The sequence below is a fragment of the Electrophorus electricus genome, chromosome 2 (assembly GCF_013358815.1).
Source record: "Electrophorus electricus isolate fEleEle1 chromosome 2, fEleEle1.pri, whole genome shotgun sequence".
Classification (NCBI taxonomy): Eukaryota; Metazoa; Chordata; class Actinopteri; order Gymnotiformes; family Gymnotidae; genus Electrophorus; species Electrophorus electricus.
In genome coordinates, this window is record NC_049536.1 from 11,758,202 (window position 1) to 11,774,795 (window position 16,594).

The 16,594-nt window shown below is 41.0% G+C and overlaps 1 protein-coding gene across 1 annotated transcript in view; it reads right to left on the bottom strand.

Annotated features, from left to right (window-relative positions):
- cspg4 (chondroitin sulfate proteoglycan 4) overlaps positions 1-13,542 on the bottom strand; it is a 45,414-nt gene extending 31,872 nt beyond the window's left edge. The window contains 1 exon segment of the mRNA XM_027004064.2: positions 13,429-13,542. Coding sequence (XP_026859865.2) covers positions 13,429-13,498 — 70 coding nt within the window. The 5' untranslated portion in view covers positions 13,499-13,542.
- Between the last annotated feature and the right edge of the window lie 3,052 nt (positions 13,543-16,594).

Sequence of the window (16,594 nt, forward strand, 5' to 3'; positions counted from 1 at the left end):
CACATATAAACTTTTCTATTCTGCATATTCCATCATATTACACAGAATCTATTGCCACACATCACCCTGTTTTTTTTAATGACAAAAATTTATATTAGTGAAAATTAGTGAAAGCTATAATGCGGCATATCATTACAGCTAGCTTGACTTTCATTGTGCTTCTAGAAGTGATCATAAAACATGTTTTCTCATAAAGAGGTTAAAGCACCTTACTTAATAAACATCACTTATCCACAAACAAAACAAGGAACCAATTTGCTAATCTCTCTTTAATGTTATTAAAATGTCTACTGAACGTGCATTTCACTGCATTCAGGAGTCCTCTGTTGGAACAGCAATGCCTTCTACCTCTCATTTGTGATTTCTAATTTCACGGTTGCTTAATGGGAGGCTTTGAGGTATGGCTGTGTCAGTGGGGGACAAGATGGAAAGGACAGGCTTTCAGTCAGATTCATTAGCATTCATTTAGAGGAATCAGATCGGCAGCTTCTGCCACTCTCAGCCTGTTGATTCAACACGCTACATTGCTGTGTGCTTTATCTCAGCCTAGCCTGACTCTCAGTGAAAACAGTGCACACATTGAGATTATGACAGATTATCTGTTTTTTTGACTAAAGATGAGTTTGTGATATCACAGATTTGGCATCAGCAAAGGCACAATCTTGAGTGGAATGGCCAGAGGTCTGGTTTTAGGCCAGCGAATCCAGTTTATCAGCTTTGTATCTGTCTGGCAGAACACCTATTTATCATCCTTCTAGAATTAAGTGGTACTTTCTTTCCAGTAATCAATATTATTTTCTTGTGTCACTGGATCACATGCCTGTCAAAAACACCTTGTATTTCATTGGTTTATCAAATCACCTTGTTCCTCACCTACCAGCTAACCACAGGCACTCCATGCTCTAAACACTAGTCAGTTAGGATGCTTGCAGTGGTGTGAACATACCAAAAAGAAAAATGACTTCAGTTCTCATTGGTCAGCGCATCCTTTCCATTCAAAGACTAGGAAAGATAAATCTCATGCCTTCTGTGTACTGGTGCCAGACTTACTAATACTACAAGTAAGTTCCAAGTTTGGTGAGTAAAACATAAATTTATATTACAAATTTCTAGATCATATTGATCAGATCTGTTAATTAACTAGATAAGTTAATTTTGTCTGTTATAGTATAACTCTGTCTCCTGTATGTACTCTTTTTAGGGGTATGATGTCCTTTCTTTAAAATAGTTTATTAAAGTATCCACCCTCCCCCTGAAAGAAACATTTTCCAGATTTCTTAATATGATGATGTATGGGAAGTCCTAAGTGTAATGGAACCATTAAAGAGTTGTTCAGACTGACACAACAGAGTTGTCAAATACTTATGCTTTGTAGGTTGTTAGTAAAGAAAATGTAATAGAGTTATTAGAAACTGACCTAAAAACTTTTCATGCAAAGAATTAATACCATGGTTCATGAATCTACCCTTGGTGTGTGCTGTAGGGTCACATTTTGGAACCATTAACAGCAGAGTGCTGTTCTTTGTGCTAGAAAGCTCCATGACACGTGGAGTGAAAGAAGCTAGCAGAAACCATATTGTTAAAGTCACAGAAGTGTGCAGATCCTCTACCTACAGTCTGGCCCACACCGACATTCCTTCAGATGCAGCATAATTTATCACACTAGCTGTTGCCCTCATCAAACATGGATTAGAGTGGTTAGCAGGAGAAAGTCTACCCATAACCCTAGAGACAGAGATAAACCCACGCTGGGGAAATCAGCTACCAAAAAACCTGCTGTAGATTCTACTGGCCTAACAAACTGCCTGAGTGCAAAAACAAAAGTCCAAAAGCATGGCGATGCCTTTTAAACAAGAGGTTATCAGGAGTAACCTGGTACAGTGTTCTTGCCAGCAATATTCTTGTACATCTAGATCTGTGTTAAAGGTGGAAGCCCTGAAGAAGAAAGCATGCACATATTCTGAATTCAGAGTCAGAGTGCAAATGCCCACTGTAACTGAAACCATTAATGGCGCTCAAATGATAAAATTCATGCGGGTCAGTTCACTTGTTAACACTGAAAAAAAGAGGCAATATTGAATATATGCAATCAAAATCGGCAATATGAAATCTATAACTTGCAGATGACCCAACTGAATGTTTGTCATCTAGCCCTGATCATATTTCTGGAGGACCAGCATGACATGGTGCTCAGTGCTCAAGCAGAAAACCCCACATTATGGACCACTCAGCTCTTTAGCTGAGGAAAGTTGAGCACAGCTCTTGAACCCAGCACTAAAACCTATTCTACTACAAATAAATGGAGAGAACTACATATATCCAATGCCATCCAGGCTGATATATGTAAGGGGGTATATGTGGTGAAATAACGTGAAGCTTTGAGCAGGAAAGGAGATGTCAGTTAATTTTTCACAGACTTTCTGTACAATCCTGTGAGATCTAAACCCACTAGCACATCCTGCCTGCAGAAGCTAATGCTGTGCTCATAGTCATCATCACCAGTTCTTCTTGCTCATGTTTCTGCTATGTGAACATGTCAGTACAGACAGTAGAATATCAGCCAGCTTGTTTTATGGCCAGTTGCTCTGTGTCATCGTAGTTTGTGTTCGCCCTTTCTTCAGCAAGCCCCCTAACCACAAAATGCTGTAGGAACCTCTCACATACACTGGCCTCCCACAGTAAGAAGGATTCTTGGGCCTTGGTCAATAGATAGAACATATTTTGAGTGCATTCAATCACCATTAATGCCAAGCAGGATTCTTGGAGTGTGTTTGCATGTATGTTAGACCACAGTCCGAAAGCATCACCCTTCCACTGCTCTTTCAGTGCAGATGCTCCATTGGCCTAAGCAAACCACACAGCTACATACAACCACTCACACAGTAGCTTGAGCTCACAAATGTACGCACTCCATGTGAATGCACACAAGGTCACAAAGGCTCACTTGGTGAGAGCAAAATGTAACTCCCACAACTTAACAACACCCTATCAACAGACAAAAAAAAAAGAACCTTAACTTTGCTATCTAAATGTCAATAGTTCCCTTGTTCTTTCAAGTTCTAGGATGTGTGGTGTGTGTTTGGGCTTCATATTGTATGTTAGATGCTCCGTGGAGCAGGTCTGGAAACAGTATAGTTGATGTGCTTTCATGTGTGTGCATCTGTGACCCCCCTTCCCTCCAGAGTCAGAGCAGAATGTGTGAAGAGCTTTAGAAAGCTTGCAGTCTCACACAGACATGCATTAAGTAAAGCCATTAGGCATGCATTCACTTTGAAAGGCAGTTCACATGAGGATGTGGGTGGGCATATATGTGTGTGTGCCTGCACCAGAACACAACCTCTCACTTACTTCCCTGTCTCTAGAGGGCTCTGTCAGTTCATCTATTAATATGTGCTTCTGCAGGTACGTGGCATGACTGAGGGCCCTGACGCTCCATCAAGGCTGTGTGGGTGCTGGAGTCAATTAAGTCATTAGGACAGGTGCTCACAGAAAACACACTCGTGTAACTGCGCCAGCGGCCCAAGGAGGCTCCTGGGAGCATACTCCTGTGTTAACTGACTGCTCTATCCAGACTCTAGAGTCGCTCAGAGTGGCCCAGGAACCTTGGGAAGAGTGTTCCTTTTAAATCCTTTATGCCATGCCAGGCGATTCCACCTCAGATGGGAGGAGCAACTCAGCAGGGCAAAAGGAAAATTGCATGAGAAAGCAAACAAGCAAAATATATTTTTACAGGACTGCTACAAGAAAGAACCTTTGTCCTAGAAAAATACCCCGGCTTTAAAAACTACAGGTCCCTGAAAACATGTGGAAAGAACATTGGGGAAAGAGTGTGAAGAAAATTTAAATCAAAACCTACCAAAAAAGGAGAGGGCTTTTGCCAAACGGAGTAAGATGTACTTGAGTAACAGTTCTTTCCACAACTGGGCTCCCTTTGAGCTGCCAGATGGTTTGGCTCTGGGTTAAGGGCGTTGGCTGTCTGCAGTGCTAACACTGACTCTTACCACCCCTGACAACGATACAGCCCTGTAACACTTTTTTATGTAACGGTTTTTATCAATATCATCTTCTTTTAACAGCCTCTCATGTCACATATTAAAAAAGCTACATAGATACCAGAAAGCTTACATTATTCCAGATATGATACATGTTGCTATTAGACAAAGCACAATATTTAAAATGAGCAAACACCTTTGGAATTAAGACTGAGTACAATTTGAGGGTTGAAGGCTTTGCACAGGGGCCCAACAGTGACAATTTGGCAGTGGTGGGGGTTGAACCAGCAACCTTCCAAATACAAATCAAGTACTTTAACCACTAAACTTGCACTGCCCTGACTATGTTTTGAAACATTATTGTATGCTAAGAAGACATTTGAATATACAGCACAGGTTGTAGGCAAATGTCTTATTTGCACTGTAAACCAGTGAAAGAAAGCAGCAGTCACCTCAGCAGCTGCAGCGCTGACTGGAGCTCAGTCTTGAGTATTTATTGCAAACACATGGGTGGTTACACCACAACATTCACATTCATACTGACATTAGGTAAAATGTTATGAACAAGGACAAACAACTTATATTTATTACATATATTCCTTAGACAATGCAATGGATTAAACCCAAACCATAGATTACACTAGATTATAGTGCACATTAGTATCCTGGATTTATTTTATTAATACTAGAATTTCATAACCTGAATGTGAAGGTGACAGAAAAAGGCTTCGCACTGAACGTGAAGTCACTATTTCAGTCAAAGCTTTAAAACCTCTGACCTCTGATGCAGTATGATGCATAGCAAGGACACGTCTACATATTTATGAACAAAATCAAGAGTCTAAGACTGTGTGAAGCATATGTGATATTTTATCAGAATATTTGAGGAACATTGAAACCCAAGTCTGTGAACCGTAGAAAGCCTATGGAATTCTCATCAGTTTACACAGTCATACATGACAGCTACTGCCTGATTATTCTATTCCAAATAACCAGTAACATCTGAAGCACTGGAAAGGTGTCCATGAGCTCATAGCTCAAATTCTGATCAAATTTCAACTTTACATTCATTTTGTTCAACCTTTACAGTGAAAAAAAAAAAAGAAACATGGATAATCCTAAGTAACTTTTGGTTTCCAAAATCTCTGATGGACCACGGTACCTTTTTGAATCAGCCTAATCGAACATTTGGTCAGTGAGCCATGTTTGTTTTTATCACTCTACTCTCTAATGCAAAGGTGATATTACTTTTAGTGTCACAAAGAGGAAGTGAAAGGTGTGTGAGTGATCTTATGGAAGAGGTCCATGTGTGTTGTGGGTGGAATGATTCCTTGAGCCACAGAGTCTGATGGTATGCAAGGCCCAGAGTGTGCAGAGAGCTGCAGAAAGTAATTCACTGCTTTTAGAAGCAGAAAATCATAATTGACCAATCACAGTGTCTGTTGAATTAGGACTGACCAATTGTATGGTCAATTGAATTATATGTTACAAAATTAGGCCATCGTAATCAGCTATCATTCATGTGGTCAGTACTGACCTGCACACTGTATGTTTGCATAACTGCATAGTAATACAATTATTTTTGTTACATTACATTATTCCAAGGCCTTTGATAAAGCCTTCAATGCCCATTTTAAACATTACCTAAATTGCTTTTGTTATGTTCTAAATGAAGCCCAGGTTGTCCTTATGCCCCAAAGAATTATGTTTTGTGATTTTCTTGCAAAACTGAAATTGATAACATGATGCGTTTGACTGGGGTAGTTTTCTGTCATGCAGCCTGAAACCGATGCAATTGCTGAGGACGTTTTGTGGTTTTGGAGAGACTGCTTTCTGCAGAACTGATTTATGTTCTCCATTATAATGCAACACACTTGCTAGCTGACTTACGCATGCTCAGTTGCTGGGATTTGTCAACACACTAAATTATTTTGCCGGCTGTTTTAAATTCAGATCTAATTTGTACTTCTGCTTACATGATGCAAGAGTCTACAACGAGCTGAAGATTGAGGTTGGCATTTCTTTCCCCCTTTACTTGCAGTATTAGTGGGTTGTTGGAGAAGGTAGGCAAAATAAAGGTCAAAGATTAAGGGCCGTTGTAGCACTGGAGAAGCAAACGATTTCATCCATTTTTAGATTGTAGTGGAGGAATTTCATCTATGCATGACTGCTCACGCAATGCAAGAGATAACCATCATTTTCATCTTTCTTTGCTTCTTGAGTGAAGGGTGAGAATGCATTCATGTGTGAGTTCAGAGACACTGCCATAAGATTCAGTCCCCACAAATTTAATGCTCTTTATGCATTCATGCAATTTTTGTAGGTTTTAACCCTGACAATGTTGCCTTATAATAGCATATTTTTTTAACTGTTGGAGCAATGGGGGTGATTTAATGTAACATGTCTAATGAATTCATGTACAGACCCACAAACAGAGGCTACATTGGATTATCTTGGAGAAAATTACTTCTCTACATGCATAATGTGTATTATAAAATACAAGTTAATATCCCTGGATGTTAACAGTTCACTGAGGTTTAGTTTTACATCTCTGTGACTACTAGGGACATTGAGAAAAATGAGTAGTAAAGATGATGGATGAGAGACATGGTCTTGCTGAAAAAAATAGCAAACAATAAAGACTATATACTCTTAATGAGCCTACATAACATATGGCTATGTAGCATTGAAAGCAAGCCAGATGCCAGCAAACATTTATTTGAAGAAATCGCTGAAAGGTACTCAGTCATACAGGGTCTGGTCACAGCCTCAAACGCTAGCACCCTATTGCCTCAAACCTGACGAATAGCTGCTATGTCTCTTATAGGCTCCTACAACATCTGTGTGCATAGTGAAACTACCACCTTCTTTCATCAGCTTAATGATTGGTGAAAATTTGTTTTTGATTTTGGATCATATAGTTTATTCCGCTAAGGACAGTTGTGGACACGCCCTCTTTACAAACTTTTGAAGAGGCTCTGATGTGAGCTAACTTAGCAAACGTCCTCCAACCATGCTTAGGGACAGCCCAAATCAGACCCCGTCTAACTATAAGAGCTTGTATAAAAAGCAGCACTGGGAGGCGTCTGTTTCGCAGACAGAGAGGCTGCTTTGTGCCAGAGGCCAGACAGATTTCAGCAGCCTGCCCTCCCCAGAACTACCCTCTCGGTCTGCCGTTTTCTCCCGTTTATTTTAAGCCCTCATGCATTCGCGATGACGACACAGCGCTGGCCAAGAACACAGGAGTGACTGTGAGCTCTGGCTTGCCGCACCCATCTTTCCCTCTCGTTTTCCCAGCCACCAAGGCACGGCGTTCCGTACACGATTCAGCTATATTTATCCTTGCCGCTCTTTTAGGAAAGGATGGGAGCTTGTCCCTTTCCCCTGCTTGATTGCATCTCTGTGGAGCGTCTGTGTATTGACTCTCGCATAGTTCCCAAAACACTTTACCTCCGGATGAAGATTTGACGCGGACGCAAGCTAACAGCTGCGCGTTACTGCTGTGTGGGAAGCAATCTGTTATCCATTCTCAGTGCCAAACGAAGTCATGGGACAACGGTGTTAGATTCCCATTTAGTGTAGTCAAAGAAGCGTCTCTAATCAAAACAAAATACTGTAATTCTTGTGTGAGAAAGAAAAGTGAGAGGGGTTCCATGACCCGAGATAACTTCTTGCAGCACAGATGTGTTCATGCATCCAGAGCGGAAACATATTACGAATTACGAATGTTCCTTGTATTCAGTTGGATTTTATTTCAGAATCTAGCAGATACCCAGTATTGTCTCAAATGCATCAGATCTGTAGCTACTGTCCAAACTGTTACTAAGCAACAGGCACAACTATGTCTCACGTTGTTCCATGTGATGTTGCTGGCAGGGAAAAAAACGCTCGGCGTTAAATCATGGAGAGTATCAGGGCGGTGGGCAATCGCCCAGTTTTCGTATTAGCAGACGTCCGGCGAAACAGTTCCTCTTTTAGGAAAGCCTTATAATATTGGGCCATCCCCTTTCCAATTTGCTGATGGTGAGTCAGCTCTACTTCCCTCTGAGGGATTCCACTCACAGCAGCACTGCACTAGAAGGCCAGCTGTGTTATTCACCAACACAAGAAATTTCAGTCTAATTCAATCACAGCCACAGTTGGACTGCAATGTACCAATACACGAAACCGAATTATGAACATACCCAGCCCAAACCGTGTACAGCAGTACACACATAATCTGATTGTATGACATCAGTATTTACTTCTCTATTTTATTTTAGATGATAGAACCACCAATAAACCTTTTCAAAGGAATAAGATGGTATTTATTTGCCCTTGGTTCATCCATTTCTCATCTCATCAGCATGTTTACGATGAACCTTAGTCCAAAGAACTTTTATGAATACAGTCAGAGTAGTGTTTTACAAAAGAGAGAATTTTTTGAAATATTTAAATTTGGCTTCCCTAAAAATGGATTCTCATCTAAAAGGGAATTGTGACACTAAAGCGGAATCAGACTCTTTATATGCTGGTGAACATCCCTTCAGTGCAGAGTCAAACACGCACACACATCGCATATACATGCACATGCATGCGTGCACACACACACACACACACACACACACACACACACACACACACACACACACACACACACACACACACACACAAACAAACACTTCGTTTTGCTGAAATCGAACCCTAGTTTTATGTCCCTGGACGTTCTGTTGATCTGAAAATGTGCGGTTGTCACCTGTGCAGTTTCTGTTGTGATGATTTTGTTTCGCAGGGACCAATGTAGGAGGAGCTGCCCAGCGAGATGCTTGTTTATCCATCACACAACTTTATGCCCTTACAAGCTCGTTCCCCTGTGTGGACGATGGGATGACTGACTCTATATTTTTGTGATTCATGTGTGCCAGTGTCCTGTGGTGAATGGTAGTCACCACACGGTCACGGTAGACACACCTTTGTCGGTTCTTTGAAAGGACCCTATGAACTTGTACTTAATGCTATTTGTCATAGGTGCTCTGATAGGACCTTATGAACTTATGCACTTAATGCTACTTTTGTAGATTCTCAGATGGGGTCTTAGGAGTTTGTACTGAAGCTACATTCATAGACTGTTTATATGAGGCCTTGAGTGTTACTCAGATACATTGTATTATACAGTAATACTTAACTGGAGCCACGAGTAGTACTGAGAGCTGTTATCTCAAGTCTTTTGAAAGATAGATATGAGGAATACAGGTCCCTTTTGAAATCATCATTTGGGTTTTGAAAGTGTATATGAACTGTTTTTTCGGTTAATGCTTTCTTCGTCTGGCATTGTAGGGGTGGGTGTCATTTTCTTTTGCCTTTTCTCCAGTTTCTATTTTTGGTAGGGAGTTGGGGAAGAAGTGCTTTAATACATTTTGTAGGAAAGCAAGTTTTTGGGGGTTTCTAGATTATTTTATTCTAAACCCACCATGATGTTATACACCTAGTTTGACTTTCTGTTTTTTAGATATGATTCTTTAGATATTTTGTATATAGTTTGCAATGATTTAAATCTACAGGGATTTATGAGTTTTCTCATGAGTCCATGAGTTTTCTTTTAATGTTTTTTGGGTCCTAGACTATCAAGCCTGAGAGGTGACACAATAAGGTTGAGACACAAAGTCCTGTGGTTATTATTATCTACAGCACCATCTCCCATATAGACATTGCATCAGTTACAATTAGTTACAGTATTTCTTTATTTAATCATGTTTCTCCCCCATAGCTGTAGGCTTCAGGAAGCCTCTGTAAATGTCTTCAGCGCTGGTTATAAGCGCTTGGTGAACTGTGGTATGAGTATTAAGACTGGCTCTTGGCACTGGTCTGCCTGCATGGCTGTATACACACTGTCACCTTCCCACCAGTCATTCCTGTTCTGTGCCTGAAAAGAGGGAATATGTTATCTGTGCAGATGATAACCTTGCACTTCTGCCTATCAGGGGCTCAAGTGCAGATAAACAAGAAGACAGCTATGTAACATTTAGTTCTGTCCATGGACAAAATGTCTACTCTATTTTTCCATCTAATTTTAAAATCTATTTATGGTTATGTATTAGATTCAAAGGATATGTTTTTAAAACATTCAATATATCAATGGCTCATGTTTAAATACAGCTTGTGTTTAATTATAGGTGATTACTATGCTTGAGTAGTTAGTAGTCAGCTCTGTTTGGTTGTTCTCAGTAGTTAGTAGTTAGTCAGTATTTAGTAGTTGGTCTGTACTCAGTAGTTAGTCAGTAGATAACAGTCATTCAATAGTTAATAGTCAGCTCCAGTTGGCAGTTCACATGCACCTGACCAGCCCAATGCACCGGCATTTGAATCACTTCACAGCACCAGTGAATCTGCAGTTGTCACTCTCTCATTTCTGACTGCTCTCTAACTGAGCTTGAGTGTACTGAGCTCCAGAATCAGTGCTGACACAGTTTCAGTGTAAGCGTGGCTGTGGAGAGCTACACCCAAGGTCTGCCTCTCTATTGGCGTGACTGACACAACTGTACTTCTCAGAGCATGTGAGGAGGACTGATGTGTCACGTCTTCAGTAACACAGCTAAAGTACATAAGAAGCTCCAGACATCTGGCTCTATATTATTTCCAGTTCAGTAATCCTCTCCTCTCTCCTGCTCCCCTTCTCTTTCTCTCTCTCTCTTTCTCTCTCTCTCTCTCTCTCTCTCTCTCTCTCTCTCTCTCTCTCTCTCTCTCTCTCTCTCTCTCTCTCTCTCTCTCTCTCTCTCTCTATTCTCTCATTGTTTTCTGTTCTTTGTGTGGCAGAAAGAACATTCCCCTCAGTTTCCAGTGCCATTAAAAATTGATATCTTGAGATAAATAGTGTTTCACAGTAAGTTTTGCTTTTAAAGTAAACACACACATAGGTCAAAGCAGGGAAGCACCTAGGTTGGGCGGGTTTGCACTGCATGGGATCAGCAGGCTGGATACTGATGGGGGAGGGAGATAAACCCCAGTCCCCAGTGGCCTGCATTAAACCAGGGCCAGGAGCTTTAAACTGTTTTAACATTGATTTCACTTTATCATTGGTAGAGACTCTGCAACTTGGAACATTCCATTTTTTAAGCATAGACACCTTCAGTGTTTGCACAACTGTATGAATCTTAATAAAAAAAATATTGTGATCCAAACAAGTGTGATGTAAATCTGGCTTAAAGTGGCATGCCATTCAGTTGCAGGCAAGGGGGTGATAGGGACGTTGACAAACAAGAAATGTAGATTTATCTGAATCTCTTTTGGCACTACAGTGCTTTAACAATTTGCTGCTGGTTATATGCACACGCAGTCTCTCGGTTCACACATCCATGTGTGACACAATTTACTACCACAGAAGTAAGACTTTTTGTACACTTCTTGTGCAAGACTTCTGATCCAGCATGTGGCATGTGATTAGCAAAGATGAATGTTTGGCTGTATGTTCCAGCCTTCTGTCCTGTGTGTGTGTGAATGCACCCATTAACTTGCACCTTTCTCTCTAGTTCTCTTGCATTCCACGGAGACCAAGAGACTAATCTTGTAAATTTCTAAATGCAAATATTTTGTTTATTCATCTAATGTGCAGCAAATTGTACTAACACTATTTACCCTGCCAAGTACTTTCTTTCTTTTCTCTCTCTCTCTCTCTCTCTCTCTCTCTCTCTCTCTCTCTCTCTCTCTCTCTCTCTCTCTCTCTCTCATACACTCCTTGTATAGCCTCAAAAACTAACTTGCTGAGGACCTATTTGGGTGGTGTTTCTTTGGTCACTACAAAGAGGACTGAGAGATGAGAGAGTAACTGAGGATTGTACAAGTACATTTGTAATTATAGAAGATTCAACTACAGACCATGGGTGAGTGTGTGTGAGATTGTCTATGATGATCAATGTAGCACAAACCATGAGGTGCAGCTATACATTCAGTTTGGAAATGGCTTTTCATCAAAATTCAGTAAGACCACATTTTCTGACCACATCAGACATTTGACTGCTTAGTCATCACACAATGAATATTTTATTCTCCCAGACGCCTAGCAGAAGACTAAAGATTCATCAGATCTGTGGTTGTGCTGTATGCATGTCTGGCCTGCTACTCTATCTGTCAGTCAGTCAGTCATTCAGTCAGTCAGTCATGCTTAAGGAAGACTAAAATAGAAGGTAAATGGGAATGGTCCAGAATCTCTCTCAGCTGCAGTTCTCACTCTCAGTGCTGTGATCTGCTGCCACCTTAATGAGCCAAAGCCTGACTTCAGGACCCAATAAAGGCCACTTTAATACCCATTTAACTTTCCTTGTAATTAACACATAGCTCTCAGAGTCCCTTGGAAGATCTGAGGGTGCTACACTAACAAAAGCACGCCGACCTCAGCAGAGTTCAGGGAGAGGCTTTTGCCTGAGCGCTGTGTAGAGATCTGTGCTCCTCTGGCAGTGCTCAAAGCCTCTCTTCATTCAGCCTGGCTGTTCTGAAGCCAGAGCCACCGGATGCCAGATCCCCTCCTCCCATACACACACGCTCAAGCTCCTGGGCGGAAATGTATTTAACGTGTTGGGGAGGGGGGGGGGGGGGTCGGTCAGAGGAATAGAGTGGGAGAGGGAATAACTGCAGCTGAAAGGCACGCAGCACTGGGGAATCATTGTATACTGGCAACCTTATCACTCTTTCTCTCCCTCTCTCCCTCTCTCTTTCCTCACACTCACTCTCTCTTGCCTTCTCTGGGTGGGACACTACTGAAGTCTGAATGATCCTTTCACTGCGTTCACACACAAACCTCCCAACACCTCTGACACTCTGAGACCACCTTTAACTGCATGCCTGCAGGTCTCACACAAACACACACACACACACACACACACACACACACACACACACACACACACACACACACACACACACACAGCCATACCCACACACACAACTCTTCTCATGAACTTTCACACAAACACAACTCTCTGCCACCTTCATGTTTAAGCCAGAGTGCTCTCACATACACTTGCTATGCCAGGTTCTGTGCATCTCATTAAAATAGTATCTTATTAGTTTCAAAGTTTATTTCAAAATTTATTTGTCACGTACATAGTCATACATGGTATAACTCGCAGTGAAATGGTTTTGTGATTATTATGCATCTTATTAAAATATTCATAATATGCACAAACATGCTCACACCACCCACACCCACACCCACACCCATCTACACACACACACACGGCTATCTGTAGCCCATTCATACTCCACACTTATTTGCGACTTATGTGCCTCTCGTTAAACAGAACTTCAGCATGCATAGCTCACTGAGATGAAAACCCAGACACAGGAGAGTCCTCAGACTTGAGCTGGAGCCTCAGGAGCAGAGCCCCGCGAGGCCCCCAGAACCGTCCCCTCTGCCTTCAAGCTGAGGTTATTTCTGGAGTGCAGGCTTATTCAGATGCCTTACCTCCGTCGCTTCCCTGGGACGTGTAGAGCAGGGCCAGAGCAGCACACAGGAAGAAGCGCAGCTTTCTCATGTTGCTGGTGCGTCTAAGCGTCTCCGCGTCTAGCTTTCCATTCACGGGACTGCCTATGTTTAGTGAGCAGACACTCCTCACGGGCTGTTCTCATAGAGGGGGTGGACCAGCAGGGCCTGATAGTCCCCCCTCCACCCCCTGCAAAACAGCCAGAGAATCCACCTCCCGCCCCTCATGCACACACCCCTCACACTCCCAGCCCTGCCCGGCACCGCCCCAAAAGAAGCTCAATTTTTCTCTCGTTCTGCTTTCTCTCTTCTTCCTCTTCTCTTTTTCTATCACTGTTTCTTCCTCTGTCCCTCTCTCTGTCTCTGAAGAGTGGAATTATGTGCAGGTTCTCTGAGGTTGAGCAAAAGGAACAGATGAGCTGATGCTGTGCCAGGAATTTTTGTTTGCAGCCCACATAACTGTGCTGAGAGAAATGTTGGAATATTGTCACTAATATTTCAGCCTCTCACAGCAGTGACAGGAACAACAGAGTGTTGTGTATATATAACTATACAGCATAGTCTAAGAATGTTATGTTATAATCTGAAATTAGACTATGACTAAATTCAAATTTGAAAGTGCTGAAATGTATAATTTAGCTGGGATATTATATGTCATTGTTCTATCTCTAGAGATAGATAAATTTGTCTAGCAAGATGTTTCCATTCTTTTTCTTTCACTCTCTCTATCTCTCTCTCTGTATCTCTCAGACTCCTTTTCTTTTTCTTTCTTTCTTTCTTTCTTTCTTTCTTTCTTTCTTTCTTTCTTTCTTTCTTTCTTTCAGCCCCAGTTTTCAGACTTGTGTATATGAAAATTGTATATGAAATTATTTGTAACTGTAAAGTTGCAAAAATTATTTGTAACTGTAAAGCATTTAAAAATTCTAAGGGTTCTTTGAAAAACTCCCTCCACTGCATTTTTGAACCTTAATTCTTCTTCACATTCAGGCTTCCTATGCACATAAGAATTTCTAAGTAAGCTAACTATTCCCTACTCCTAGCAATACCCCCCCACCCCAACTTTGGTTTCCCGCTCCTTCTCTCAGATTACACATGCTGGGCACTCTTAAAGTCCAAGTCTGTTTCCGTGGCCAATGTATGGTAGGTAGCTTCAGGAGAAAGGAATGCTTGCTGGCATTCTGCTGTGATTGTTGTGTTTTTAATGGCTGTTTCAGAGCAATGTATGAAGCTGCTTTGAGGTTATTGTGATTGCAATCCATGATGGGTTAAATGTCTGTTTTTGAATAAACTTGTAAAACCTGGCCAAGATGGAGGCCTACTGGTCAGAGTTGAGTATAACTGAAGTACTCCTGAGACCTTCCCTCTTGTACTGCTCTGCTCTCTCTGCTACTCTACTCACACACCTTTAGCTCTAATTAACCACACTATGTGACTATATTATTCATTATCTTTTTGGTGTTAAAGGAAGACCTATTCCAACTTCCGGATGCATACAAAGCTCATTTCAGTGGTAGCAGTGTGCTTTGTTTGAGCCACCCTATATTTTAATATATTTTATTAAAATATATAGCTAATATCTTCACACACCCTGACATGCCAAACAAAGGGAAATGTTTAAATAGAAATCCCTGTCAAGGTGTTCCAAAGTCTTCATTTTGACACAGAAATACTGGGGAAAAGCTACACACAGAAAACAGCACGGACAAAGCAAAAAGGTGAAACACAATATTGTGAGCAACCTTTCTCATAATAAGATTTACATAGTAACTATGTCATGTCTAACCAATTGAGCTATTTGAGAAATGTCCTTTGTAGTACACTGTTACCATCACATTCTGCCCAGCTGGGTCTTTAGAGGAAACAGAAAGTTTGGTTCTTTCTTGTGAAAGGAAAGGAAGCTGCTTAAGGAAAACATATTTTGTTAAAACATATTTATTTTTAATATGAATAAAAGGTCTGATGATACAATGAAGCATAGCACAATTTGTTGCATACTTGTAGTTATGTGAGTTTATTCATGGCTGGAACAAAGCAGACAAAGTTTGTTGCCATAGTCAAAGTGCAGCTTTCTCTTTAGTAGGCCAACTTCAACCAACAGTCAAAACATCTCAGTATCCAGGAAATGTAAAGCTAAACATTAACGCCAGTCCCAGCTGTTCTAAAAATTCAGAAACAAAACATTCAGAAACAGTCACCATGCATTGAAAAGCAATTTATGAAAAGTTGCCTCATGGATGCCAATGAAAATTAATATTTGTAATGAATGGTATCCTCCCAATTGTCACGACATATAGTTGAACACAGAATATCTGACATAAACTGTGCAATTTTGAGACACAATTGAACTCAGACCTTGAGAAATTGTATTATTTCAGCAATACACTGATTGAGGCTTTTGATTTACTCAAGCTGCAGTTTTTATAATTTCAGTAATAGAAAACTGTATAGTAAAAGAAGAGCTACTTATTAATGTACCATTTTTAAGGCTGGAGCTCTCTGAACCTCGTGGGTTTTACATCCTTGGAGATCAAGGTTACATTCCTTGTTAACCCTTTAGCTGCGGATTCAGATTGTTTGAAGCCCTACTGGTGACAGATAAAGCTGCTTCTCAGATAGAGGTGACTGAGGTGAGTGAGGGAGCCCTGGAGTTTTGGAAAATCGTGTCTGATATGAAGTATTTCAGCTGGTCTCAAGCTGCTGTCAATATTTTGCTCAAACTATGTTTGTGAATCAGTTTTTTTCTACCCTGAAACATATAAAAATCAATGCATTGCTGTGTTCTTACTGATACACATGTGAAGGAATTGCTCCGAGTAGCAAGTCAGAATTTGAAAGGGATCATGAATTGCAGTGAATGCCAAAAGAATCTTAGAAAACTTTGAATTCGAAGTTGAAAAAGTCTGACTTGTTCTAAAATGTTGCATTTGATTTAGTACATGTAGATGTTTGCATGCATATTTGCATTAATGCATAGCTTGTGGCTCCTTGTAGTGATATTTTTTTTCAGCCTCTATTTATTTGGGGTCTGACAGGTTGGCCACAACTGGCCTAAAGCAAACCATGCACACTTAACCCCTCTACCCCCAATCCCCAGTCTCACCCCAGGCTATTTTAGTCAGGAAATTTCCATAAACCCATCATAGTCAAA